This window comes from Biomphalaria glabrata, chromosome 3 (genome assembly GCF_947242115.1).
Source record: "Biomphalaria glabrata chromosome 3, xgBioGlab47.1, whole genome shotgun sequence".
NCBI lineage: Eukaryota > Metazoa > Mollusca > Gastropoda > Planorbidae > Biomphalaria > Biomphalaria glabrata.
The window spans coordinates 364,480-391,146 of NC_074713.1; the positions used below are offsets into that span (position 1 = coordinate 364,480).

Sequence of the window (26,667 nt, forward strand, 5' to 3'; positions counted from 1 at the left end):
AACTAAATATCGATTACATAAAAGGAATTGGGAATCGGTGAAAATCTAAAATTTGAACTTTAGTACAAACAAACAAAAAAAAACAAAAAAAACTAATCGATATGGAGTCTAACGAGCTGACATCATGTCAAGTTGGATCGTCACGAGAAGGTTGATGTTAAAGGACTTTCTGTGACACCACTCCCTCTCAACCAATTACCGACTCTAATACCGCGATTTAGTTTGTCTCCCATGAAAATTAACCCACCATATGCTCTTATCTTATAAATTACAGACGTTCCTTCTTAAGAGAATATAATTATCTCACGAAAGTAGGAAAAACAAATTCCCTCATCGTCTGCTATCAGAGATCATTAATGTATTATTTGTACATCTTCAAGCGCCCTTACATTTCGTCATCAACAAAGCCATATAACCTGGAGTCAATGAATGACACAAAAATACGAAACTACCAGAGTACCTAAATCTCTACTTCATAATGGTAGAATTACTTTACCCCCAGATCTTTAAAGTTTTTAGACTTCTCACGATGAAAATTAGTGCCGTCTGCATTGAGAATGTTAGTGCCGTCTGCATTAAGCATCTTAGTGCCGACTGCGTTGAGAATGTTATGTGTTACCCCACCATCGTCATCTTTCGTTTGCGTTCCTCGTGGAACATAGGACCTCAGTAAATACACTTCAACTCTCAACGGTCTCTTTCTAGTTTTTTTTAATGGCTTCCCAGCTGCTTATTTTTCCGGTCCTCTCTGCTTCATCTAGTCTAGCAAAGCAAGGACATTCCATGTTCCAAAGTTAAATGCTGCCTTCTGAATAAGGAAGTGTTTCTTTTTCATCGGTTTAAGTAGAGTGGTCGGCCTTATAGGATTCGTTCGACTTTCCAGGCACAGCTTCATAAGTCTTTGAGGGTGATGCACCTTTTGTCTGGCCACTTTCCTTACAGACCTGTCCGGCATGGTAGTACCTGCCAGGAGTGATGAGCTATCACCGATTTAGCTCTGTGGGTCATTGGGGCACGGAAGCTGTCACACCGCGTCAAGGTTGGCTGCCTGGTCGTGCGGTTTGCGCGCTGGACTGTCGTTCGGATTTGTCGACGGTCGAGGAATCAAACCCTGCCCGCTCCCACCCCCCGTCGTCCTGCGGGAGGTTTGGACTAGGAAGTAAGCTATCTTCAACTCTGAAGGAACATCCGAATTATGTAAAACATTTTACATGTGCATCAGGCGACAGATGTGTTACTCCCCTTGTTAAGTCTCAGAACTAGTATTCTAATTGATCACAAGTCGACCTAGATCTACATCCCAAAAAGTCAACCGACCAAATGCACCGAGTTAATTTTTATCACTGTCGACATCTGGGCTTTTTCGCGTCTTTATACACACAGGTAATATGTAGTATAATAATGTTATTATTAGTAATAAGAAAAAGGCATACCTAAGAAATGTGTTGACACGTATTGGGAGCTACTGCTGCAGACCTGCACACCTTTTAAAAACCTCATCAATGGTTCAGTGACTGCAATTAATTTTTCTCATTACAAATTTTTCAACTTTTTGAACCCATGAAGAAAATGATACTTATTAATGGGAAGCGTGGTCGAGAGGCTAAGTGCCCTTGTCTTGGCTACCTAGAAGGGGGCTCTCGGTTCGACACCCGACTCGGGCAGAGTTGTGTTTACTGAGCGCCGAGATACCTCCTCCCCCCCCCCCCCCCACTGGTTCACAACTGAGATTGGACAAAGCGCTTTGAGCATGCTATAATAATAATTGTAAAAATGGATCTTATATGTATCCAATATATCCCCTGTAGCATATGATATTTATATAACATAGTCATAGACAATGACATGTATATATCCCCTGTGTCCAATGATATTTATTACATAGTCAAGTGTTGCTAATATAAAGGTCACAAGGTTTACAAAAATGTTTGTTTTGAAAGCTATGTATTTGGAAATGAATTACAATGGAAATAGTTTTCCATCTAACAATCACTAACAAGAATTGTGTAGATGATGCAATGCACATATTTGGGCTCAATGGTCTCTCTCAAGTTTATTATATGATGCCTTGACTCCTTGCACTCCCAGGGGAGCATAGGGCCGCAACCACACCTCTCCACCTAACTCGGTTCTGAGCAGCTTTCTTCATCTGCTCCCATGTCATTCCAGTACCCTCAGCTTCACTGATGACTGACCTCTTCCAGATTTGCTTGGGTCTGCCCACTTTCCTCTTTCCTTGTGGGTTCCAGTCAAGTGCCTGCCTTGCAACATTGGTAGCTGGTTTTCACAGCATGTGTCCTATCCAGCTCCATTTTCGTTTTGTGATGTCTTGGGCTATGGGCTTTTCTCCCACAAATCGATAGTAGTTATCTTTTCTGGCCACCTAATTCCTAATATCAGGCGTAGGCATCTGTTAACAAAAGTCTGGAGATTTTCCATATTTGTTTTAGTGACTCTCCAAGTTTATATGATGCCACTCAATGTTATTTATTTACTGGTAGTTATAAAATTTTTGAGAACAAAATGTAATTGTATCACTCCAAGGAAATTAAAACTTTTGTTTAATTAATATGTTTTAGGAGAGTAATCAATAGATGAAAGGATTGTGGGTGATATAAGTGGGTGATATAAAGTTTACTGTAAATAAGGGTGTCATGTGGCCAGCAAAATGACCAAACACCTTAACTTGCTCCAAGAGATCTTACCTTATAAATTACATATGGTACAAAAAAAAGATAATTACGTCCTACGCATTTCATGTGTCAATCTAGTCATGCATGTTGATCAATGATTTTAACTCTTCTAAATCGGTTTTCCTGGCTGATTCAGGCAACCCATTCCATTCCCTAATGGTACAAGAGAAGAAGGAGCACTTGTATGAATTTGTTCTAGCGTATGGAATAAGAAATGTGCCTAAATCTTTGTGTCTTTCTGAGTATTTCATTTGGTTTTGTTTTTCTATTTGTAAATTATGGTTTAGTTTTTTATGTATTATAGACACTTTATTCTTCTCTCCTGAAGTGTCTCTAAGTTAAGTGATTTTACTAATTGTGTTACTCTAATCAAATTAGAATATTCATTTGTTATAAATCTCACGGCTCTATTTTGCATTTGTTCTAGTTTCTTATGGTTTCTTAAGTTGAGGGATCCCAAACAAAGGATGCATATTATAATATTGCCTCAACTAAAGATAAAAAGCATTTTAATTTTATGTTTTTGTTTGATTTGTAATAGAACTGGTGTAGTTGAGTCATCATTGAATCTCTAATTAAAAAAATACTATTCACCACAAGGACTTGAACTCAAAACTTTAAGTCCTTCCCAATAATACAATAAGCTTTGAAGAAAAAAATTCCCTTCATGCTTTGGACAAGGCAATATTGGGGTGTAGATCATAGAACTACATGAGGAAAAAAATGGGTACAAATTATTACATTTCTCGCTAAGATATAATAACTTTAAAACTTGAGCTGGGTATTGAAACCAAACACGCCAAGATATAATAACTTTAAAACTTGAGATCTGGGTATTTAAACCTTACACAAGTAAACTTGTGACATATTAATATTATTGCTATCAAAGCTCTTGGCTATCAGAAAATTCTATATGTAGCCTTGTATTATTGCTGGATAAACAATAGTTGCTAAAGAGCGGGAGAACTTAATTTAGTTAAAAAGATAATCACAAAACTTTAAAGACAAAACCAGCTCATTCTATAAGGCAACTTTCATGCTGCTTGAAATCTAAGACATTCAATGACAAACATTACATGTTGCTGGTAAAACCTTTTTAATATAAATCATTGGAAATTAAAAGACAATCAAAAACAGTTGCATAAAAACATCAAGGCTGATTCATTTCATGACAATATAAAGTCCTTTAAACAAGACTTAAAGATTTTTACAGCAGCCAACATAAACTAATGATTGGTTTCCAGTAAATGAATAGTTGGAAATAATGGAAAATGTAAGTCTAAACTCAATAAAGTTGAACTTGTAAAATGTCACATGTTTAAAATAGCATTCAAAAGTCACAATATTTTATATTGCAAGTTCAGTTGTATACAGCCTCACTAAATAATAGCAGTGATAGAAATGATATGTGTTATGAATTCATTAAAATAGGTAAATATACAATTGCATAATTTACACATTTTTGTGATACAAAAAAGTAGACTTGAATGAGATCAACGTGCAGTCAGAAGTCTTACAAATTCTGAAGAAAAAAAAAAAAGAAAACAATACTTAAACTAACCAAATGTGTTTCCTTTACTTTGTATTGCAGAACATCACAATGTACAAAGTAAAGACTCAATAACGAAGATTTACTGCTGCGACTGTATAGAAAATACAATAAACATGCATGTATGTGACCCTGCGAGAATAAATAATTTTACTTGGTCTGGCAGGGTCATATATATATGCATTATGTTTATCAGGGCCGGTCCTACAGATTGAAGGGCCCTATGCGAAATGGATTGTGCCAGGCCCAGTCTCTGTAGGGATAAAGATAATAAGTGAAAATTAAGATTTTGTATTAGAAAATAAATTCGTCTTTGCCTTTTTTTGATACTTTACTTTTACTAAGTACAAAATCATTGTCAAATTAACTCTACGAGCCATCTACAGCAGATAGTAGTTTTCCAACAAAAAGCCGATAAACATTCAGATCTGTACTTTAGATTTACTATTGACTTGCAAAATATCGCTTTTGTTTTTTCTTTTAGAGATTGAGATAGATTTAGGTATACATTTGTATATTTGTATGCTAGTGACTATTAAACTAAATTAAGTATGTCAACTTCTTGTTTTGGTTAAAATTCGCCCTATTATTACATTTTATTCAATGAAAGCTGACAATAATTGTTTTTCTTTTAGGGTAATCTTTTAGGGTTTTCTTTTAATCGTGAGTATGATTGCAGTTTTTTATATTGAATGACACCCCGAAATGACAGTTTTGTGTTTTTAAGGAGATTTGCATGAGTTTTCAGAAGATTTTAATAATTTCAGATTTTCATGACTTTTTCTAATATTTTGCAATTTCAGGAGAATTCCAGAAACCCTTTAATAATAAGTTAAAATGGTTTAATTTAATAATTTACACCTAGAATTCACGCAGGGCCCACTGCGGCTGCATAGGTTGCAGAGGCATAAGACTGGCCCTGATGTTTATTGTATTTTATGTACAAAGTAAAATAGAAAATGTACAATCACAGGATTAGTCATAGGCAACACAAATTTATGGTGCCAAACCAGGTGGAGGATTCGCACCAATCAAGAAATACACCAGCTATATAAAGACTCCTCAATAGTGACAGAAATAAAAAGAAGCAGATTACATTGGGCAGGTCAAGTTAAAAGAATGCCAGAGAACAGAGGAGATTGTTCATCGGCAAAAACCAAAAGGCAGGCGCCCCAAAGGCAGATCACGAGTATGGTCGCTTGATGATGAGAGGCAAATCTACAACAGCTAAAAGTCCATGCATGGAGACATAATGCAAAGGATAGATCAGAATGGAGAGGTGTGCTAAAGCAGAGCAGGGACCTCCATGGGCTGTAGCACCACTGGGATGGATTTATCAAGATTGGTCAAACGGTTCTGATTCTATTCAGATGATAATAATAATAATGAGACTACTTACTGTGTAATTAATTTATGTTTTATTTTATACATTGAAATATATAACCTATCTTTACAAGTCTTTTTTTTTCTTTCAGGTTAGAAAATCCATATTTTCTCTAAAAACAACAAAAAACATTATGATGGTTGAGATTAAATTTCTAGAGGGGCTCTAACAATTACTTTTTAAAAATTGCTTCTGAGTAGATGTATTATGGTGGATGGTGACAAGATTCTTATTGGAACAGTTTAACCTTTGTCACAGGTAACGGTCAAGGTCCATTTGCAAGAAGTTGTGAAAGAGTCAGCAGCCTTAAGGTTAGGAGATAGTATAAAAAAAAAACAACAACTTAAAAGTGCATCTCTACTCCTCAAGCAGATTGCTAGGGGAGTGATAAGGTCATGTGAGTAAATACTCACCTTTGAACTGTATCCGACCATTACTGTCAATGTCAAGTTCCTCTAACAGTGTGGTGAAGTCATCATTGGACAGCTTATCTCCCATGTTGGTCAGCAAATGTTTCAACTCTGTGGCCATCACATAGCCACTGCCATCTTTGTCCACTGTTTTAAATGCCTCTTCCAACTGCCTGGTGTAGTTCTGAGGTGGGAGGGAGCCGTGCATTTGTCGGAACTTATTGATGTCAACACGACTTCCTCTACCTGACCATAATAAGTAGATAGAATGTAAATGTCATAGCTAGTAAATACAATAATGAAACACAATTCAGTGATAAAACAAATTTTTTTTGTTACAAGTTTCCTAAGAATAGACAGTCATTGAAATAGACTCTAATCAAGGCATAAGGACAAAAAAAAAAAAAGAAAAGAGAAAATTGGATGACAGATCATGTGTGGTGCCCCAACAGTTCAGGATACATGAAGGGCAAAGACGCCAATATTAAAAAGGCTTCTTCATTGAACATTAGGCCTTACATGAACAATCCAACACAAATAGCAATGTGTGGCTGAGTAACAAAGATGTCAACTAGGAATTAGGCTTGCTGAGCTGCCTCAAGGCATCATGGGAACCTTCTACCAGATACTTCCTCATGCCCACAAAAGAGTTTGAACCAGAAAGCACTCAGCATGCTATAGGAGCAATACAAAAGGATTTGCGATTCATCCACTTGTTGAACAATAAAATTGGTTATATAATAAATTAATAACAAAAAAAAAAAACAGCTATTAAAAAACACAACTGCCTGTTCAAAGTAAATTACTATTAGAAGTATAAACATGATTTATCAGTTTACCCCCCACCCCACCTGGTCTATGTTTTTTTGTTTGTTCTCAACTTGGCAATATACAAACTCATTGAATCTCCTTCCTTGACGGAGGCCAAGAAGTCTAGTTTTATCTCTAAAAAAGGTCAACAGTTTATTTGGAAGAAGAAAGATAGAAATAACCAAATAATTTAATTTTAAATACTTTCACTCAATAGAGTTTGCGGTTGCCCCGAGACACTTAAAATGGGAAAATGGTGAGGTTTCTCCATCTTGTAAAAGCCTACATACTTTACAAATCTTCACACTGCAATAAAGAACTTATTATTATTATTTATTATTATTATTAATCATTTATGAAAAATAAAACATAGTTGAGATTTCAAAAACTTCAGTTTGTTTTTTTGTCATTAGAAGAGTTCTGGTGCATTTACTTTTTTTTCAATGCTTACTAGAATCTACCATTGGATGGCTGTCTGGTCGTGCGGTTTGCGCGCTGGACTGTCGTTCAGATTTATCGATAGTCGAGGGTTCAAACCCTGTCCGCTCCCATCCTCCGTCATCCTGCGGGAGGTTTGCACTAGGAAGTAAACTATCTTCAACTCTGAAGGAACATCCGAAAAATCTAACACAAACATTTTTTTATTGGTTCTCAGTTCAGTAGCTACTAAGAATCTAGCCCTAGTCTCAATACCTACTAAAAATCTAGCCCTGGTCTCAATACCTACTAAAAATCTAGCCCTGGTCTCAATACCTACTAAAAATCTAGCTCTGGTCTCAATACCTACTAAGAATCTACCACTGGTCTTAATACCTACTAAGAATCTAGCCTTGAACTCAATACTTTCTAAGAATCTGGCCCTGGTCTCAATACCTACTAAGAATCTAGCCATGGTCTCAATACCTACTAAGAATCTACCACTGGTTCTCAATACCTACTAAGAATCTACCACTGGTTCTTAATACCTACTAAGAATCTAGCCCTGGTCTCAATACCTACTAGGAATGTAGCCCAGGTCTCAATACCTACTAGGAATGTAGTCCAGGTCTCAATACCTACTAGGAATGTAGCCCTGGTCTCAATACCTACTAGGAATCTAGCCCTAGTCTCAATACCTATTAGGAATCTAGCCATGGTCTCAATACTTACTAAGAATCTAGCCCTGGTCTCAATATCTACTAGGAATCTAGCCCTGGTCTCAATACCTACTAGGAATCTAGCAATGGTCTCAACTCTCAATACCTACTAAGAATCTAGCCCTGGTCTCAATACCTACTAAGAATCTAGCCCTGGTCTCAATACCTACTAAGAATCTAGCCTTGGTTTCAATACTTACTCGGATTTATCCCTGGTTCTCAATACCTACTTATTACTAAGAATTTAGCTATGGGTTTCAATACATACTAGATCTAGCCCCGGCTCTCAATACCTACTATGAATCTAGACCTGAGTTTCAATACTTACTAGGATCTATTCCTGATTTTGAAAGCAAATTTTTCACATCAGCATCCGTAAGTATGTGTCCAAGTGCTCTAATGGCTGAAGCAACTTCACTGACTAAAAGGTAGCCATCACCATCACTGTCAAACAGCTCAAAGGCTTCCGTTACTTGATCACGATTATGTGCCTGGTCATTTTGTATAATATAATTAATGATTATGACTAGCATATATAGCATATATGGCATTTTACTATTACTATTAAGAAGTATTGACCTACAATAATAAATTGTAATTAATCTAATAGGACATTAAGAAGTAACATCATTTAATCACAAAATGGCTGGCCAAAATAGTCAGGCCAACAGTTGTATGGCCTCTCCTTGTGATGAGTGCTTTTTCTGTGATGTGTGAATGCCTCACCACAAATGACTAAATCCTTATCTAACCATGCATGTGAAACTTAAAAAACAAACAAATAACATAGACTACTACTTCTTCTTCCAGCCTGTGAGCTGCAGACTGTGCCAAAGAAAATAGACTACTAGAATCATATATTACAGAGATAATTATTGCACATAATTTTTTAAATACAATCGTGAAAAATTATCATCATCATTAATTCTATGAATAAACAAAAATTCTACCCATGTCATAAATTATCTCTCACAAGCAACAGTAAATGCAGGAGAAGACTTAGTGGTAGACATATCAATGAAAAACTAGTCTAGTGATAAACAAGGATAAGTCCAAGATGATGGATGGTTTTTGACTAACTTAGTGGCAGACACATCATTGAAGATTAGTCTAGTGATAAACAAGGATAAGTCCAAGATGATGGTCCATTTGTGAAAGTAGAATGCTCACATCATAAATGGAATGACTGGAACAGAAGCTGATATCAAAGCAAGAGTTAGGCCAAAAAAATCTTAACTTCAAAAATGTGTCTCTTTTAACTCTAGGGTTAAAGCCATTTTACTTTATGGAGCTGAAACATGGAGGGCAGATAAAAACTTCCCGTTCCCTAGAAAAGGGCAAATTTTTTATTATGAAATGGAACCCACAAGACATGAGAAACAGAAGGCATCCAAGACATACTCAAGGCAGACATCTTGAAGTGTGTTTACACCTGGAATTTGTGAAAAGGATGGCCATGGACAAATGGTTTATAAGCAAATTATTTCTTGTTTCTTTAGAAAAGATTTGCAGGATTAAAAGTTTAGTCAAATTTAAATTAATAAAAATGTTAATTGGATCTAGTGCCATAGTCAAACATAGAACTTGTTTTAGGCCATCGCCTTAACCTGGCTTAGCCCTATCGCTTAAAAATAGATTTGCTTGTAAATCTATGAGTTGTAATAGCTAATTTGGAGACTTCACTGCAACACTCTCATAAGACTTTCATCACCAACAGACAAATAGACTAAAATCACTCAACTTTTATTGACGCTAAAGTAACATTAAGACACTGACTGCTGCAGCGTTGTGAAATAAGACTAGCTTGGAATAAAACTATCAAGACAGAGATAACAAAAAACCAAACAGACACAGAAAGCTTTTCTAATTTTGCAATGAAATCAAAGTATAAATTAAAATTTGCATGCAAATTTAAGAGAAACTGTGGTATAATGTAAGCTTTGTGTGTTATCTTAATTCATTTGATCTTATAATGTATGGTTGTGCAATGCACTATTGTAAGATAAATTTCTTCAGGATAATAAATATTATTACTATTACCCAGTAATGTTCTAAAATGGCTGCCTGGTCGTGTGGTTTGCGTGCTGAACTGTCGTTTGGATTTATCAATGGTCCCAGGTTCAAACCCTGCCCACTCCCATCCCACATCGTCCTGCGGGAGGTTTGGACTAGGAAGTAAACTATCTTCAACTCTGAAGGAACATCCGAAACATGTAAAACATTTTACAAACAAAACATAATGTATCATTGTGTTTTGTATGAATAATATATCTAGATCAAAACATAGGACCAAATATAATTCTAAATTTAGATTTTAATTGCCACTGAGTTCAATCATAAGAAGAATGAAGAGGAATATTCTTCAACAATCAATGTACACATTCTACAGGTCTTAACTATTACACAGTGAAAGTCTAGACTAGATTGTAGATCTAGATCCAAATTTAGCTGGAAATAAAAATGTAAACAAGCAACTATTTTCAAAAAATAGAACATCATTTTTTCTACAAACAGGATATAGTCTATACTAACTCTACTTAGAGATCTAGATTTATTTTTCTAGATATAGTTTCTATATGACAGCCATGACATAAATGAATTCTTCTTCTTCTTCTTAGTTCTCATTGTTATGTTGGAGTGTTCAGATGATTAGACCAATACATGAGATGAACTGCGCAGTGGTTTCCAAATCAGGGAGCTCTCCATATAGTTTCCTTTCTATTGGGGTGATTTGGGGCCAATGTCTTATACGGGCCTCTTGGTAAAGAGAGCAGTTTTGGAGGACGTGGTCTGCATTCTCTGGTGATACTCCACATGGGCAGATTTCACTGGTTCCAATTTTGAGCTTGTGTTGCTGAACATTTTACGAAACTGTTAAATAATATACTTATATTGGTTGGTTTTATTTTTTTTTCCTTTTATATACCTTATTGTTTTAAACTCTGTTACTGATTGATTTATTCAAGCTTAACAGTATTTCTAAAAATCTGTATTGCATGAGTGTGTCTGTGTGTATGTACGATGCCACCAACTGTAAAGGATGTGTGTAGGAAGGTCAATGTAAATAATGTTAGTATATATTTAACTAGTTACTAATGTAAATCTCATAAGTATAGTGCAATCTGCATTGTATAGTGGTCGGATGTATGTGTTCATGAATTTCAGACCAACAACCTGGTCAGATATACCTAGTGAGCCTAGACATGTAGTCCTAGTGTAGTGTGTATAGTTGTTTGTGTTAACCATCAAGCATTGTTTTTTCCTTGAGCATACGCATGCAATTGAGTTGGGTGTCAGTCAAAAAAGATAACACATTGGCATGGTCAGTCAAGCATATAGATAAATTATACCCGTCCACTAGTTAGAGGTCAAGGGTTGTTGTTTTTTTTTACGCTCCAGCATATTCTTTCTTTGTTTGCTAGAACTAACTGCGGTACTATTATTCAATTTCTTTTATGCGATTTTAAAATTTACTGTAAGGTTTTCCTTTATTTATTAAGTCAAAAGAATTAAACAATGAAATTAGCTTTCTGTCTAAAGATTTTAATACAAGGCAAAAAAATACACACACGCAAACATGCACATCTTTGTTTTATTTTATTGTGCAAAGAAAGTACGTAAGAAACATTAAATGCAAAGAACGTATGTTAGAAACATCTTCCTTAATTATTACTTATTAATTATTTTAATCGTGGTTTCAGTAACTGATACAAAAGAGAACGATAGTAAGCCTATGGATGTCAGGTGTGTAAAAGTCGTCCTAGCCTGATACACAGTGGCTAAGTATGCATCTTAAGTAAAAAAAAATTAGTAATAACAAGGAGTTAATTGACTATTACAAATTATTAAGAATATCGTTATCCAATCAAGACACTTAACTGCAGGAGTAATATTCAAGTTAACACGTTAGAAAAATTATTTAACCGTAATATTAATTGACTGTGTAATATCCTTTGTTATGTGTTTTTCATTCTGGTTTAAAAATGGTCAATGTCTATCAATAAATTGTGTCTCAAGGACCAAAGAAATAAAATAAAGAGTAGGGGGTGTTTAGCTCTCCATTTAAAGATAGAACTGGTCGTGTCTTCTACAAAATAATTAGTTACTGGCTTACTGGGCTATATAATCTCGCGGTTTGTGTTCTGTGTAGCTAAAGGTCACTCGTTTAGGTGCGTGTGATCTTTAGTCCAGCTTACTTATTGAGATTTATGTTCAAGTAACTCGGCACACTTGAAAAGGTGTGGCCTCTAGCCCAACCACGTGATTAAGATTTTTCTCCAAATAAGCAAACTCTTTGTCCGGATACCCGTGTAGATGTTTGGCTTGAAGTCCAGCCCCCACCCCCACCCCCAATTAGGATTAACTACTAAGTAAACATAGTTCCCCCATGTGACCTCTAGAGAGTGCTTACGTCCATCGTATCTGACTTGGGGTCACCTGTTAATCAATGAACTTAATGTGATGGACTAAACAAATAAAAGGGGGAGGGTGTTGTTCATCTGGAAATATACCTAGTTACCTTAGGGGTGTGACTCTTGTAGTCCAGCCCCCCCCCCCAATTAGGATTAACTACTAAATAAACAAACTCAGTTCCCTCGAAAGGTGTGACCTCTAGAGAGTGTCAATACGCTAACATTAAACCTACGTCCATCGTATTTAACTTGTGGTCACCTGCCTATAAAAAAAAACTCAATGTGATGGACTAAACAAATAAAAGGGGTGGAAGTTGTTCATCTCTACCTCTGGAGATATACCCGCACAGCTAGACAGACGTCTGGTCAGCATGACGTAGTCAAGGAATGTAGCATTTTAACATGTTAACTAACCTACTCAAAGGTCAAGACAAATTGAAAAAAAGTGTCAGCCATTGCTGCTCTGTATGTAAAGCGCATTTATGATGTAAAGTTTCATTTCTATTTCTATTAAGTTATTAACATGCCTTGTCTTTATAATAAACGATGTTTGGTGCATGTTCATAATGGCTCTATTTTTAAGCACATTATTATGTTTTAAAATAAACATTAATACATTCTACAACAGGCATTAATGGAACGAGGTCCACTTTATGCATATTAAATAGGTGTATTTTTTACTATCCGGTAGTGATATCCGACTAGAGCCGAATAGTACCGGATAGTAAAAAATGCCGGATATTCGGCCGGAGCGACTATCCGGTGCACCCCTAGTTGTCGCATTCTGTTGTGTCCGGTCCTGAGTCGAAAGATTAGGCGTTGGTCTTGTCGGGCTTATAGTAAGCGTCATCTTTCTTGTGATTTGGATGAGAGCTCATCCATTTCTCATTTATTTTATTTACGATTAATTTCTTCAATTCTTCTGGATAGAGTGCAGAGTTTATTAGTGAGTTAGTTCTCCCACTCTTGGCGAGTGTGTCAGCCTTCTCATTTCCTACATAATTGAATGATGATGATGATGATCTGTTGTTAATCATAATGTGATGATGATAGGAGACAAATTTTTGACATATTAGATCTTGAGATAGATGCTAGATATCTAGTCTCTAGTAGAGTCTACACTAGTATTATAATTATTAAATTAATTATTAATAATACTGAACTACAGAATTGAAATAATTGGTTAACATGCATGACACGTAGGATGTTTATGTAATCTTCTTTTTTGAAGTAACAACTGTATTTTATTTATATAAGATAAGATTCTGAAGTTGAAGTTAAACTAGAGTCACTAGACCTATAGTCATAGTATATATATATACTGGTACTTTACTAGATTCTAGATCTAGATATATATGCTATATATATTATATGTATGTATATATATAATGGTCGCAGGAAGCTATGGCGCATTTTCCTTCTCACTGACTTTGTACACTTTTTAGCAAAATAAAAGAAGCATTTGCACTCTAGAGCTAAATCAGCAAATCGGCCATAGGGCACACTGGGCTCTATAGCTTTGGTCGGCAGCCAGTCTAGGAGACCGAAACTCCGATATAAAACCTACGGCTATCTGTTGTTCACAGATGTCTCAGACTTCTGTGCTTCTATGAACTGCTTTTAGTTTAAATAGTGGTATTGGTCTGCACAAACCAATTATCACTTTAAAAATACTTTGTGCAGGCTGGAGGCGATGCAGTAATTAGCCCACAGATGACAATTTGCAAACGAGTCTATAAAAGGATACCTCTCAAAGTCGCCCGCTGGAATGTCCGCACACTGCAGGACTGCAACAAAAGTGAATGCCCTCAACGGACCAAAAGAAAATCCACTGCCGAGGAAAGACACAGATGGCAAAAAGAACATCTAAATCGATTACCTGCGGACAATGGTTATGCTTGCTCTGAATGTCGCAAAACATGTAGGTCACAGTATCTATGATTTAGATCTGGTCCTTGATTCTCTCTAGTCCTAGATTAGTTAGTTAGTTAGAGTTAAGTCTATAACTTCATCTTATCATGACTATCAACTTATGAATTTCGCTATTGACCTAGTGATAATATCACTTTAAGTTTATCAGAAATTTACATTATCATGATAATTTGTCTTATCAGAATCATGAGAATCTTATCATACAAAAATCATACTCATTAGTGACATTAGTTATGTCTCATACTTGTAGTTATAGTAATATAGTGACAGTCAGACTAGTCAGTTAAGTCAGATATAGGTGATCTACTAGACTGACTAGACTAGAGTCTAGAGTACTACTAGCTAGTCTTACTCTTAAGTCTTATTTATGTACTTAGTGTAAAATGTTAAGACAAACTAACTTAAGTTTAAGTCGTTAAGTTAAAGTAAAGACGTATGATCAGATTCATGAGATTGTACTGTACTGTAGTAGTGTGTAGTGAACTTACATACTTAGTGACTTAGTCGTCTTAGTAAGACTAAGTCACTAACTTAGGACTTAGTCTTAGTTAGTTTAGTCGTCTTAGTAAATAGTAACTACTACTAGATCTAAGTCTAAGCTAGGCTAGAATAATAAGAATATTTTGAAGAACTAGACTCTCTAGATTCAAACACTAGATTAGATCTAAATCTGAAATTACTATGATTTTCAAATAACATTATTATATAGATCTAGAATCTATTAATCAAAAAAATTACCATTATGATCGAGTGCCAATTTCCCGATCAGTTATTATGTTTTGGGTGTGCCCACACCAACTTCCGACTCTTCATAAAAGAAAAACAAAAAAGTATAGGATGATCCAAACATTAGAGACGTTCTATATAGGTATGTGGTTGAACCTCGGTGATAAAGTTTAATTTTGCATGATTTGGAGGAGGAATCATTTAGATTTATTCTAGAGCTATCATCTATGAATGTTTTTTTTTTTACAATCCCCCCTCCCCACCCAAAAAAAAAAATAAAAAAAATTACGCACTTGTAAATGTACGACCCAGAAAAAAATCAGTTATTAAGAGTAACAAAAAAACTAAAACAAATGAATTCCACTTATCTTATTCATGCAGTTAGGCCTACACAGACTAAAAACCTAGGTGTTATAACAGATGAAAAACTGTCATGGAATCCTTGTACTAATAAGGCTATCAGAAAATCAAACAAAGCATTAGGGTTTATTAAAAGAAATTTCTATAGATCAAATAAGAACATAAAACTGAAATGTTATTTAACCTTGGTTAGGCCAATAATAGAATATGCATCCTCTGTTTGGGATCCCTCAACTCAAGAAAACATTAAGAAACTGGAACAGACACAAAATAGAGCAGTGAGATTCATAACAAACGAATATTCACATTTGACTAGAATAACACCTTTAGTAAAAGCATTAAATTTAGTAAGCTTTCAGGACAGAAGACTCAAAAGTAAAGTAGCAATTATACATAAAACACTGAACCATAATCTTCACATACAAAAACAAAATTTAATAAAATACTCAGACAGAAAGACACAAAGATAAAGGCACATTCCTCGTCCCATATGAAGGACAAATTAGTACAAATACTTCTTCTTCCCTAGTGCTATTAGAGCATGGAATGGGTTGCCTGAGCTAGCCAGGAAAACCAGTGACTTGGCAGAATTTAAGTCATTGCTTAATATGCATGACTAAATGCATGACGCGTAGGACTAATCATCTTCTTTTTTGAAGTAACGTCTGTATTATATAAGATAAGATAAGACCCCACTCGGGCACATTTAAAATAGTGCTAACTATTCAATGGAAGTAGGCCTACTTTAATTAGATATATGTTTAACGGGAGTCGAACACTTTGTGAGGTTGTGACAGAGCGTCGCGTGAGGTTTGCGGGACATGTTCTACGTCAATGGGAGGAGGCTTCAGACATTGATGACAGATCTTTATGGAGAGTTGAGATGAACTCATATTGGAAAATCAGAGCAGGAAGGACTAGTCCTCCCGTAGTGCTCTGGCAAGAAACTTAGCCGTTCGGCGTAGTGCCTCGTAGCTACCATACAAGTCGAGTGACTGCTCAGACAGGTCCCCCCTTAGCTCGCTTGCCGCCCAATGCACCGAACGGCGCGAGAGGACCTAAGTCTAAGTAAGTAAGTCTTAACGGTTTAACCTATATGCCTCTCGCACCTCTCTCTTTTTAATGTAAAAATCAGAGTATAGAACATATCTAAAAAAAAAAAAAAAAAAAATAGAAATGATTTGGAAATTTGGATTAGGAGGACGGTTCTAGTTTTAACGCTTCCGTTTCATCCTTACCCAGCCTTTCCCCCAGTGAACCCAAGCATATATAGGCTAGTGATATTAAATTACTGCTTAGTGGCCTGAGATGAGAAAGGGAGGGAATGTGTGGCACTGCCGCATCACTTTTTCTTCGCATATATGCCTATAATTACAATAATAAAATATATTTATTTATACTTCATTAATATAAAGAGCTCAAAATAATAGCCTACTGTTTTTTCGATAGCTTTGAACATGTAGAGGGGAATTTAGGCCTGAAACTAGGTATCTCATAAGTTTATCATAGGCTACATTATAGGTCTCACCAGCCAGGCAGCCACACGAGGAGGCATAAAACCCCAGTGCGAAGCCCTCAGCCCCCCTGGATGACAAAGTGGTCATCATCGAACCACGATGGACGAACTATATATATACATTAGTTTGTTTGCTCTTGTTTTATATATTTCGGGCGTTTCTTGGGAAATGAAGATTATTGCGTCCTAGACCAAGTCTCCTGCAGGGCGGAAGTTGATTGCAAGGATCGAGCTCTGGTCCATTGTGTTGATGGAACAGAGCCAGCCATTTTGCACAGATAACTCGCTGCCGTAAAGAACAGCTTAATAAGATACAGATAATTTTATTGGTCCTAACAAATGGAAATTCAGTTTGACTATACAATTGTCCATCTCAGCATTACTACCATAGCAATAATAGTGTTGGATTTATTTATAGGCAAACTAAGCTATAGGTTGGGAATCCACCACAAAAATTGTCAGATGTTTCAATTGTCACATTCGCTTAATTATATTATCGATCATATTTGTAATCAATTGCCTATAATTTCGGTACTATATCTTATCTTATCTCTTTTACTCTAAACAAGGGGATTCCCTATATATTTCTCCGTTTCGCATTGTCTACATCTACTTATTAGACTATATATGTTAGAAGACCATTGTTTCTACTTTTGGTGAAATGTCGAAGTCGAAACGTTATTTCTAGTCACGTGATCAGGAATCGTTCATGAAGCACATTCGTGTCTTATGCGTAAAATGAATTTAAATGAATTGGACTTATTTGTTGATTTTGATACAGGGTATAGATACAGGAAGGATTTTAATTCATTGCGCGTATTCTTTGGTTTTAACTTTTTTTTTTTATATTTCACTTGGGGCCACCCTATTCACTTCGCTTAGGGTCTCCAATTATCTAAGGCGGCCCTGGTGCCAGTGAAGTATTACCATACCATCAGGAGAAGGCAAAGGTTATTTGACTTACGATGTTTGCTGTATAAAAAAATTAATTATTGTTTTGTCATTTTAAAATTTTCCTAGCCTCCTTGTAAAAAATGTTTTATATGTTTCGGATGTCCTTTCAGAGTTGAAGATAATTTACTTCCTAAACCAAACCTCCCGAAGGACAACGGGGGATGGGAGCGGGCAGGAGTTTAAAGAAAAGTCTTTGAGGTAGCTTGGCGCAAAGAATTTTGTCAGTGTTAACTCCATTATAACCTGTTGTTTATTATTCTACCTATGTATTTATATTCTTGCACTTGGTCAACGGTTTGGTTGTTGATCTAAATAAGCATTTCTTAGGATACTTTTTAAAAGACTCGCGTAGGCTGCTTTTTTAAGAAATAATGTTGAAAGTTGATTTTGTGCAGAGCGGCATACATCGCTTCGCTACTTAACAAGTGGGCTTTGCTACAAACTATTAGTCTACAAAAGAGATTTTACCAGAGTGCACTACAAGCATGCTTGCGGTTCTTAGTTGAAAGTATTTGGCAGATTTATTTGCAAATTAACAATACTTTAACAATTAATACAGATTATTTTGTGCACAATTTTAGAAATGCCGCTATTGAGACATTTTTCATAAAAATTAAATGTGAAGACTGACTTCACAATAAATGAAGGAACGCGTTCTAAACGTTTACACACGCACAGAGACCAACCAGTTTCTTTCAGCTTTCCTGAATTGATCTTCTTCCATCTTGTTTCCAAACAGATGCAGCTTAAAAACAAAGCCACCATTTAAATACCAACACATTCGTGGCATTTCAATGAGGCTAATTGACTGTAACACAGTATGCATCTTTAATTGACCTATTGCTGTGTAGTCTGGGGGGGGGGGGGAAGAGACTCGTCACAGCAGGATAGACAGTTATGCCCCATGTCAATGATACATTAGTACAGAGATGACCGAGTTGTGTCGCGAGTCATTGATAATGTTTAGACCGAAGTGAAATGAGTTCACACTATAGAAGAACACAATGAAATGACTGTATTTGTTTATATTACACCTCTTTTTTTTTATCGTCCTGCTATCTCAGACACACAGACCACACTAGTGTGTAGTAGTGCCCAAAATCTGACAGCACATCAGTGTGTAGTCATTTAATCTAATCGGCGTAGCCAGAACAGTATTAATTCAAGTTTACTTTTAAGTCCCGTTGTCAATTAAACATGGTAAGACGAAGATGAAGCGTTAGTTCAATGTTGCTTAAGACGTGCTCTATCTGTGTAGGTGCATGTGTGTAGTTTTTTATTATAAATAACACATCAACAACTGAAAGGGCACAGCAATACATTTCTAATAACGATATGACTTTAACCTCATAGTCGATCACTCATTTTGACTGTTGCTATAAGTTTATTAAATGTATGTTTTTTTTTAATCAGTCACAGTTCTCTCAGGACCAAATTTCCGGTGAGTTTTTAAATTGAAATGTTTGTTATTGTTATCCTCCTTTAAGGGGTCGCCAAACTGCGGCTCTCGACTAGCATGGGGCTTCCAAAGGCATGTCCTAAATGAATATTGCAATAGAATGCGAGGAAATGTACTTTTTGATATGTTTGTCAATTCTTTTAATTAGAACTTAATTAATTTTCATGGTTTATAGTAAAAAGATGTCGAGGTCTAAGATCTGCGGGTTGCTTAAATTTAACTTTTTTTTTAGAAATTTAATTTGAAATTTGATTCTTTCAAAGTGAATTCTTCAATCACATTTTTTTTATGATTAGTGGAGACTTTTTTTTTTCAACGAAACAAAATATAAAATGAGTAAAGGATTTAAAATGATTATGTGAAGGAGATTTCAATAGCCTTAGGGAAAAAATCTTGTACGAATTTGTCCAAGCAAATGGAATAAGAAACGTCTTTATCTTTGTGTCTTTCTGAGTATTTTATTAGGTTGTGTTTTATGTATATCTAAATGAAGTGTCAGTGTTTTATGTATTGTTGCTACTTTACGTTTTGGTATTCTGTCCTGTAGTGGTGTTAAGAGAATGGGGTTAACCCTTAAAGTGCTGAACTGTTTTACAATGAGTGCATACACAATTCTGATGTTTAGAGGCTAAGCTACCACACGTGTTTTAAGGGTTAAGCTTTATGGTATCCTCAGAAAAATGTTAAATAATATAACGACAAAAGAAGACTACAAAGTATAAAGAGAAATGCTTATTAAGATTCTTATAAACAGACAAGAAATCATAACTGTGAAAGCAGAATGCAGAAAGTGACCAGACAGACAGACGGACAGACAGACAGAAAATGAGAAATAAAGAGAGTGAAAATGAGATGACGTATGACTTGACCTTTAACCTTTACAACCAGATTTCCAGGAAGCCTTTGGGCTATTTGATAAAGACGGCGATGGTTTTATCAACGCTTCAGAGATTGGAGTCATTATCAGATCTCTTGGTGGAGTCATCACTGACGCTGAAGTTACTGCCATGATTTCTCAGTTCGACAAAAGTAGGTCGCATTTGTTACTAATTACAATAAAAAATAAAGTAGGTCAAAGTGTGGCTGTTATTGTTTGATGAAATTAAAAAAAAAAAAAAAAAAACTTGCCATAAACGTTTCGTAGATGACACTGGCCAGGATGGAAGAGAGCCCCCAACAACCCTGTCATGATCCAGACTCCGTTCCATAAAGGGCTGTTTTATGGCAGAACCCGCTTGGCTGATGTGATACAGAAACGGAATATGGGGGTGTTTCCATGCATGCTCGGCATTCGGCCTCACATCTAGCCCGATCGACTTGGGACACCAGCCATCGGTATACCAGTACGGATGCAACAAACGTTACATCTGCTTGGATCCCTCACAGACAGAACACAGTTTTGACAGGCCGATGAAAAGAAATTTCTATTGACCCAGATTTCCCAGAGTCCTCGACTCAATACTTACGCCATAGATTCAAGGATATTGACCTCTTTCATTTCTGAAAAAAAAAAGGTCATAATTAAATCTGTCACAAATGTCTGTTTATATAGGTCTGTGTGGTGGCAACTTTAAAATACTGCACACTCCCTCCATCTCCCTGACTCGAAAACATTCGCCTTATTACTATTTTTATTTTTATATGACAATTCTATTTTGGCGTTTTATTCATTTCCTATATGTAATGACTTGTAATCTATACAATTTGTTACAATGTTGTTACATTAAACAAAACAAAAAATATGTGTGTGCGTCTTTCAGAGAATGGACAAATCGACTTCGCTGACTTCCTAACTTTAATGGCGACAACAATGATCAGAAGAGAATCGCCGGAAGATTTGCTGCAAGCCTTCCAGGTATAGAGTTATATCTAGATGATCGTACACAGGTTACTTATCTAAACATCTATTATTTAACAGTATCATAACTATTGCTACTATATATACTCTTTATAGTTATAAAATATCAACACTTAAACAGCTATACATAAAACAACTCTTTTAGAAAGTTCGTCTTCTTCCGTCTCATTATTATGTTGGAGGGTTCAGATGATTTAGTATAGTTCCATGATTAGAGCAATACCGGGGATGAACTGTGCAGTCCTAAAGTTCAAAAATATACGCAACATAGCTATACCAAATAGCCATTTAACATTGCTAGACAATAAACCTATCCGATACAACTATAAACATAAAATTCCGATAAACTTTCGGGTAGCTACAAAAAAATAATTCACAAATACAAAAATAAAACTATAAAATAATCAGAAAAAAAAAAAGATAAAGGCACATTTCTTATAAAAAGTTATTTCATACACTAGGCATAATTCGTACAGATCCTCCTTTTCCCCTAGTGCCATTAGAGCATGGAATGGGCTGCTTGAATCAGCCATGAAAATCAACGACTTATCAGAGCTTAAGTCATTGATTAAGATGCATGACTAGATTGACACATGAAATGTGTAGGACGTAATTACCTTCTTTAGAAGTAACGTCTGTAATTCATAAGATAAGATAATTATTTTCTTTGCTGACCCGTACCCATACTAGAATATGATAATAATATCCATGCTAGATATTGTAAAATATATCCCCACTTCAATTTCAATACATGTATCCTGAACACCTAATGCAAGGGGAAGCTGTGTAGCAAGCTGCACTGTGCAGTTGCTATCTAAACACTTTACATACTATTTGAACAAAAATTGTTTCCCTGTAGGTCTTTGACAAAAAAAGAAATCGTCTACATCTCTTTTATTTAAAAAATAATTGTTTCCTGTAGGTGTTTGACAGAGAAGGGAACGGCTACATCTCTTTTATTTAAAAAATAATTGTTTCCTGTAGGTGTTTGACAGAGAAGAAATCGTCTACATCTCTTTTATTTAAAAAATAATTGTTTCCTGTAGGTGTTTGACAGAGAAGGGAACGGCTACATCTCTTTTATTTAAAAAATAATTGTTTCCTGTAGGTGTTTGACAGAGAAGAAATCGTCTACATCTCTTTTATTTAAAAAATAATTGTTTCCTGTAGGTGTTTGACAGAGAAGGGAACGGCTACATCTCAGCAGCAGAGTTACGGCACGTGATGACGAATCTGGGAGAGAAACTGAGCGACGAGGAGGTCGATGAAATGATTCAAGAAGCTGACACTGATGGCACAGGACACATAAATTACACAGGTGGAGTTTCAAATTTTTTGAAACTATGTTTTGTAGACTGCATCCGAAACATGTAAAACATTTTACAAACATCTCTTTAGATATAGATTTTGAACTAGGCCTATTTATGATAAAAGGACACCGATATCAAATAAATTTAGGTTATCCTATCCTATGTATAAAGAATATATATTCTATATCTATATTCATATAAATAGATAGTATAAATAGACATTTTGGGCCCAGACCAAGGTCCATTTATAGGACAGCCACAGCCCAGGAGAAGTAAACAAAAACTAGACCCCTTGTGGACAACGGCCTTGTATGCATCAAATGTGTACAAATATGCAGGTCGCAGCTGGGGTTTGTGTAGCCATGCGAAACACTGCACTCATCCTTAATCTTCGGAGTCGAAGACATTACCATCCTTATTAAAGATTACCTGTAAAACTCGTTCTTGGCAGTTGTCACTTTCACTTTAATATAAAACATGATATTGGAGTAAATATCTTGAACGACATTCGAATATGTAATAATGTAAAACTATTCACCTTTACATATCCCTTAGTCTGTTGGACCCTTTGGGCACCATAGATCTGTTGGCTTCATTTCTCCATTCCTCTCTGTCTTTTGCCTTTAATAGAATCTCTTTCAATGGCAGGCCCGTCCATTCTCGTGTGTTAAATCCCCACCGCATTCAATCTCTGCCAATTAGACCTACTCTTCTAAATAATACAGTAAATGAAAAGAAAAGCCAGTCAGCTTTGTTTCAATCTCTGCCAATTAGGCCCACTCTTCTAAATAATACAGTAAATGAAAAGAAAAGCCAGTCAGCTTTGTTTCAATCTCTGCCAATTAGGCCCACTCTTCTAAATAATACAGTAAATGAAAAGAAAAGCCAGTCAGCTTTGTTTCAATCTCTGCCAATTAGGCCCAATCTTCTAAAAAAAATACAGTAAATGAAAAGAAAAGCCAGTCAGCTTTGTTTCAATCTCTGCCAATTAGGCCCAATCTTCTAAAAAAAATACAGTCAATGAAAAGAAAAGCCAGTCAGCAATGTTCACAATGTTTGTCCCGTGGTCTGGAAGGTCGCTTAAACATTCCACGTTTTCTATTGCCATATATCTTTCATTCCTGTTTTGTTCTATTTTTACCAGTCGGGACTCACTCATTACTTGAAGTTTTCTTCTGTCTGCCTATGTCTTCTGTCTGCCTATGTCTTCTGTCTGCCTATGTCTTCTGTCTGCCTATTTCTTCTGTCTGCCTATTTCTTCTGTCTGCCTATGTCTTCTCTCTGCCTATGTCTTCTGTCTGCCTATGTCTTCTGTCTGCCTATTTCTTCTGTCTGCCCATTTCTTCTGTCTGCCCATTTCTTCTGTCTGCCTATTTCTCCTGTCTGCCTATTTCTTCTGTCTGCCTATGTTTTCTGTCTGCCTATTTCTCCTGTCTGCCTATTTCTTCTGTCTGCCTATGTCTGCTGTCTGCCTATGTCTTCTGTCTGCCTATTTCTCCTGTCTGCCTATGTCTCCTGTCTGCCTATGTCTCCTGTCTGCCTATGTCTCCTGTCTGCCTATGTCTTCTGTCGTCCTATTTCTCCTGTCTGCCTATTTCTCCTGTCTGCCTATGTCTTCTGTCTGCCTATGTCTTCTGTCTGCCTATTTCTCCTGTCTGCCTATGTCTCCTGTCTGCCTATGTCTCCTGTCTGCCTATGTCTCCTGTCTGCCTATGTCTTCTGTCTGCCTATGTCTTCTGTCTGCCTATGTCTCACCTCAATTTCACCTACTCAAAGGAAAGCTCCTGGTCTGTGTTGATCCTCTCTCTCGTGTCACCCCACCGCGTAAGTTTGCGTTCTTTTACAAACATTGAATCTGCTCATTAGCCTCCAATAAAACAAAGTTTATAGTACATATCCATTTTTGAAAATCCACTTGAAATCATGCAACCTCTCCTGTGGAGACGCCTATGCATATGCTACACGTTGTATTGTTGGTTGTCATGACCCTATAAAATTACAGCCTCCGAAGTGGGGAGCGTGTCTTTGAAACTATGGGATATCTTTCTGGACATCAATGGTGAAGCTCTGTTTCTTGGCACACCTTTTCAACATTTATTTTATTTTATTTCACGCGAGACACGGAGAAATTGTTACACATCAGCACACTATCAGGCCTACCCTAACCCCTTCGTCATGACACAAGGTGCTGTGCAACTTTGCAACACATACAAATTAGCACGCTTTATCGTAGAACGCGTCAATTTCATTTCGAAATAAAATTTTAGAAGTACTAATTTTAGTTGTAAGGGTAGATAATTACTACCATATTATATTCTCTGTATAATTAAGTTATTGGTCTTGAATTATATATGCAATAACTAAGTGAAACCATACGCGTTTTTGGCTTGTCTTTAGGATTGATTACCCATAAAGCCACAGGGGACGATGCTTCATGTATAGATGTTCTCATGAGACGCAAAAAAGCCAAGCCTATCAATCTTTTATATAGAATAATAGATCTAGCTTGGTGTGTTTGAGACAAAATAATTGAAGATAGAATTGTACCCCTAGTTTAAACTAAAGGGCCTAAGTATGGCTGCCTGGTCGTGCGGTTTGCACGCTGGACTGTCGTTCAGATTCATCGATGGTCCCGGGTTCAAACCCTACCCGCTCCCATCCCCGGTCGTCCTGCGGGAGGTTTGGACTATGAAGTAATTATCTTCAACTCTGAAGGAACATCCGAAACATATAAAACAAACAAGTAGAAGATAATAGTATACATGTATATTGTGATAGACTAACCCATTGTCTTAATTTGAACAAATAGCTACGTCCCATAATTTAATGGCGCTATATTACGTCACAATTCCGAAAGTTTATGTGTGTTATATCAGTTATTGCCCCTGCTAAGTATTTTTGTTCTTTGTCTTCCCCGTTGTTAACTCCCCTCCTTTACCCACTTTTAATCAACACATAAAATCATTTTCACGTGACCAGTTGATCTGTGTAGCACCAACCTTATCATGACACTTAACCCAGCACCAACTAATTAGGCTCATTAGGTCTAATAAGGTCATTAAGTTGTTTAACAGGTCACATAGATCAAGTTTGACAACGAAAAAAAACCTCATTCGGATCATTTGGCAAATATAATTTTCCAGATCTAGACTGCGAAATATGAATCGGTAATTCCAATGGACTCTAAAGTTTAGATAAGTCAAACTGAGTGAATTTTTGATCACCTTCACCTAAGACTGTTGGGGCGCCACACAAGATCTGTTGACCGGCTTCTCCATTCTTCTCCATATAATGACTGTTAAGACTCTACGTTCTCTGACTTCCGTCGGTTTCTAAGCAACTTTGGATTATCTCATTGAATGAGATAAAAGCCTAGGCATTAGTTATGCTCGTAGCGTAGTTGCTTACACAGCAGCAGCCCCCCCCCCTTTTTTTTTCCACGCAGCTTGTGTGTCCAAAGGGAACGGCAGGTTCCGATAGTTTGGGTATCAGCGGCGTCGTAGGTTCTGCCAGGGTGTATCACTGTGTTACCGGCTTCTGATGTTGTCTCACTGCAATTAGGCTAACTAAATCAAATGTTGACCTCTTTATATTTCTATGAATAACAAATTTATTGAAAATCTTCTGTTTTTCCTCAGAGTTTGTCCGGATGATTACCAGTTGAGAACCCCTGCAGGACATAACGAACTTAAACACTGTCACCCACTCGTGTGGGAAGAGACTTTGACATTATGTGCGTGTATATATTTATTTTTTATACATGATGCTGTCAGCATACCAGTGTGTATAATACATGTATAGTAGTGTCTTACAGCGGGCCGGACATGATCATTCTATGTTAAAGATGTTACCTTGTTATGAATGTATTTATATTATTACATTGTACAATGAAAAATGAATTTGGCTTCTGTTGAGTGATTTAGTCCACTATTTGTATTCAGGTTCATCTTAGAACACTTTGTGTATCTTATCTTTTGAAGGTTACGTCTGTAATTTATAAGATAAGATGTATGATAAGTAGGTCTACTTCTGAGGAAAAAGTCTACATTTATTACAAAAAGGCGTGATAGCAACAGGGTCTGCAAACTTCAGGACCCTGCTATTCGGCCCCTATTTCTTATGCATGTTACCTTTCCTACATAAGTACATGTCAACACA

At 36.3% G+C, this 26,667-nt stretch overlaps 2 protein-coding genes across 3 annotated transcripts; one reads left to right on the forward strand and one right to left on the reverse strand.

The window, feature by feature from the left end:
* Positions 1-3,772: 3,772 nt before the first annotated feature.
* LOC106067835 (calmodulin-beta-like) lies at positions 3,773-15,193 on the reverse strand. Its single transcript, XM_056022807.1, has 4 exons — positions 15,065-15,193; positions 8,311-8,473; positions 6,040-6,282; positions 3,773-4,215 (listed from the first exon to the last, which is right to left on the reverse strand). The coding sequence occupies exons 1-4, from the start codon at positions 15,065-15,067 to the stop codon at positions 4,187-4,189; spliced, it is 438 nt and encodes a 145-aa protein (XP_055878782.1). The 5' UTR covers positions 15,068-15,193; the 3' UTR covers positions 3,773-4,186.
* Positions 15,194-18,924: 3,731 nt separating this feature from the next.
* On the forward strand, positions 18,925-26,408 carry LOC106067836 (calmodulin-like). Of its 2 annotated transcripts, none has more exons than XM_056022805.1 (6): positions 18,925-19,082; positions 19,296-19,323; positions 20,230-20,370; positions 21,102-21,196; positions 22,370-22,517; positions 26,148-26,408. In XM_056022805.1, exons 1-6 carry the CDS (start codon positions 19,080-19,082, stop codon positions 26,171-26,173), a joined length of 441 nt encoding a protein of 146 aa, XP_055878780.1. In that variant the 5' UTR covers positions 18,925-19,079; the 3' UTR covers positions 26,174-26,408. The 2 variants fall into 2 exon arrangements, with proteins under 2 accessions (XP_055878780.1, XP_055878779.1); XM_056022804.1 differs by lacking the exon at positions 18,925-19,082 and adding an exon at positions 19,095-19,136.
* Positions 26,409-26,667: the final 259 nt, after the last annotated feature.

Bases quoted from the DNA above. Each gene is read 5' to 3' on its own strand.
- LOC106067835 (XM_056022807.1), bottom strand. The intron at 6,283-8,310 runs GTAAGTATTGAA...TATTATGGTCAG, and splicing joins AAAATCAGGAATAGATCCTA to GTAGAGGAAGTCGTGTTGAC. The intron at 4,216-6,039 runs GTGAGTATTTAC...TTTTTTCTTCAG, and splicing joins TGGTCGGATACAGTTCAAAG to AATTTGTAAGACTTCTGACT.
- LOC106067836 (XM_056022804.1), top strand. From the start codon at position 19,110: ATGTTGCTTAAGACGTGCTCTATCTGT. The intron at 21,197-22,369 runs GTATAGAGTTAT...TGTTTCCTGTAG, and splicing joins ATTTGCTGCAAGCCTTCCAG to GTGTTTGACAGAGAAGGGAA. The intron at 22,518-26,147 runs GTGGAGTTTCAA...GTTTTTCCTCAG, and splicing joins AGGACACATAAATTACACAG to AGTTTGTCCGGATGATTACC.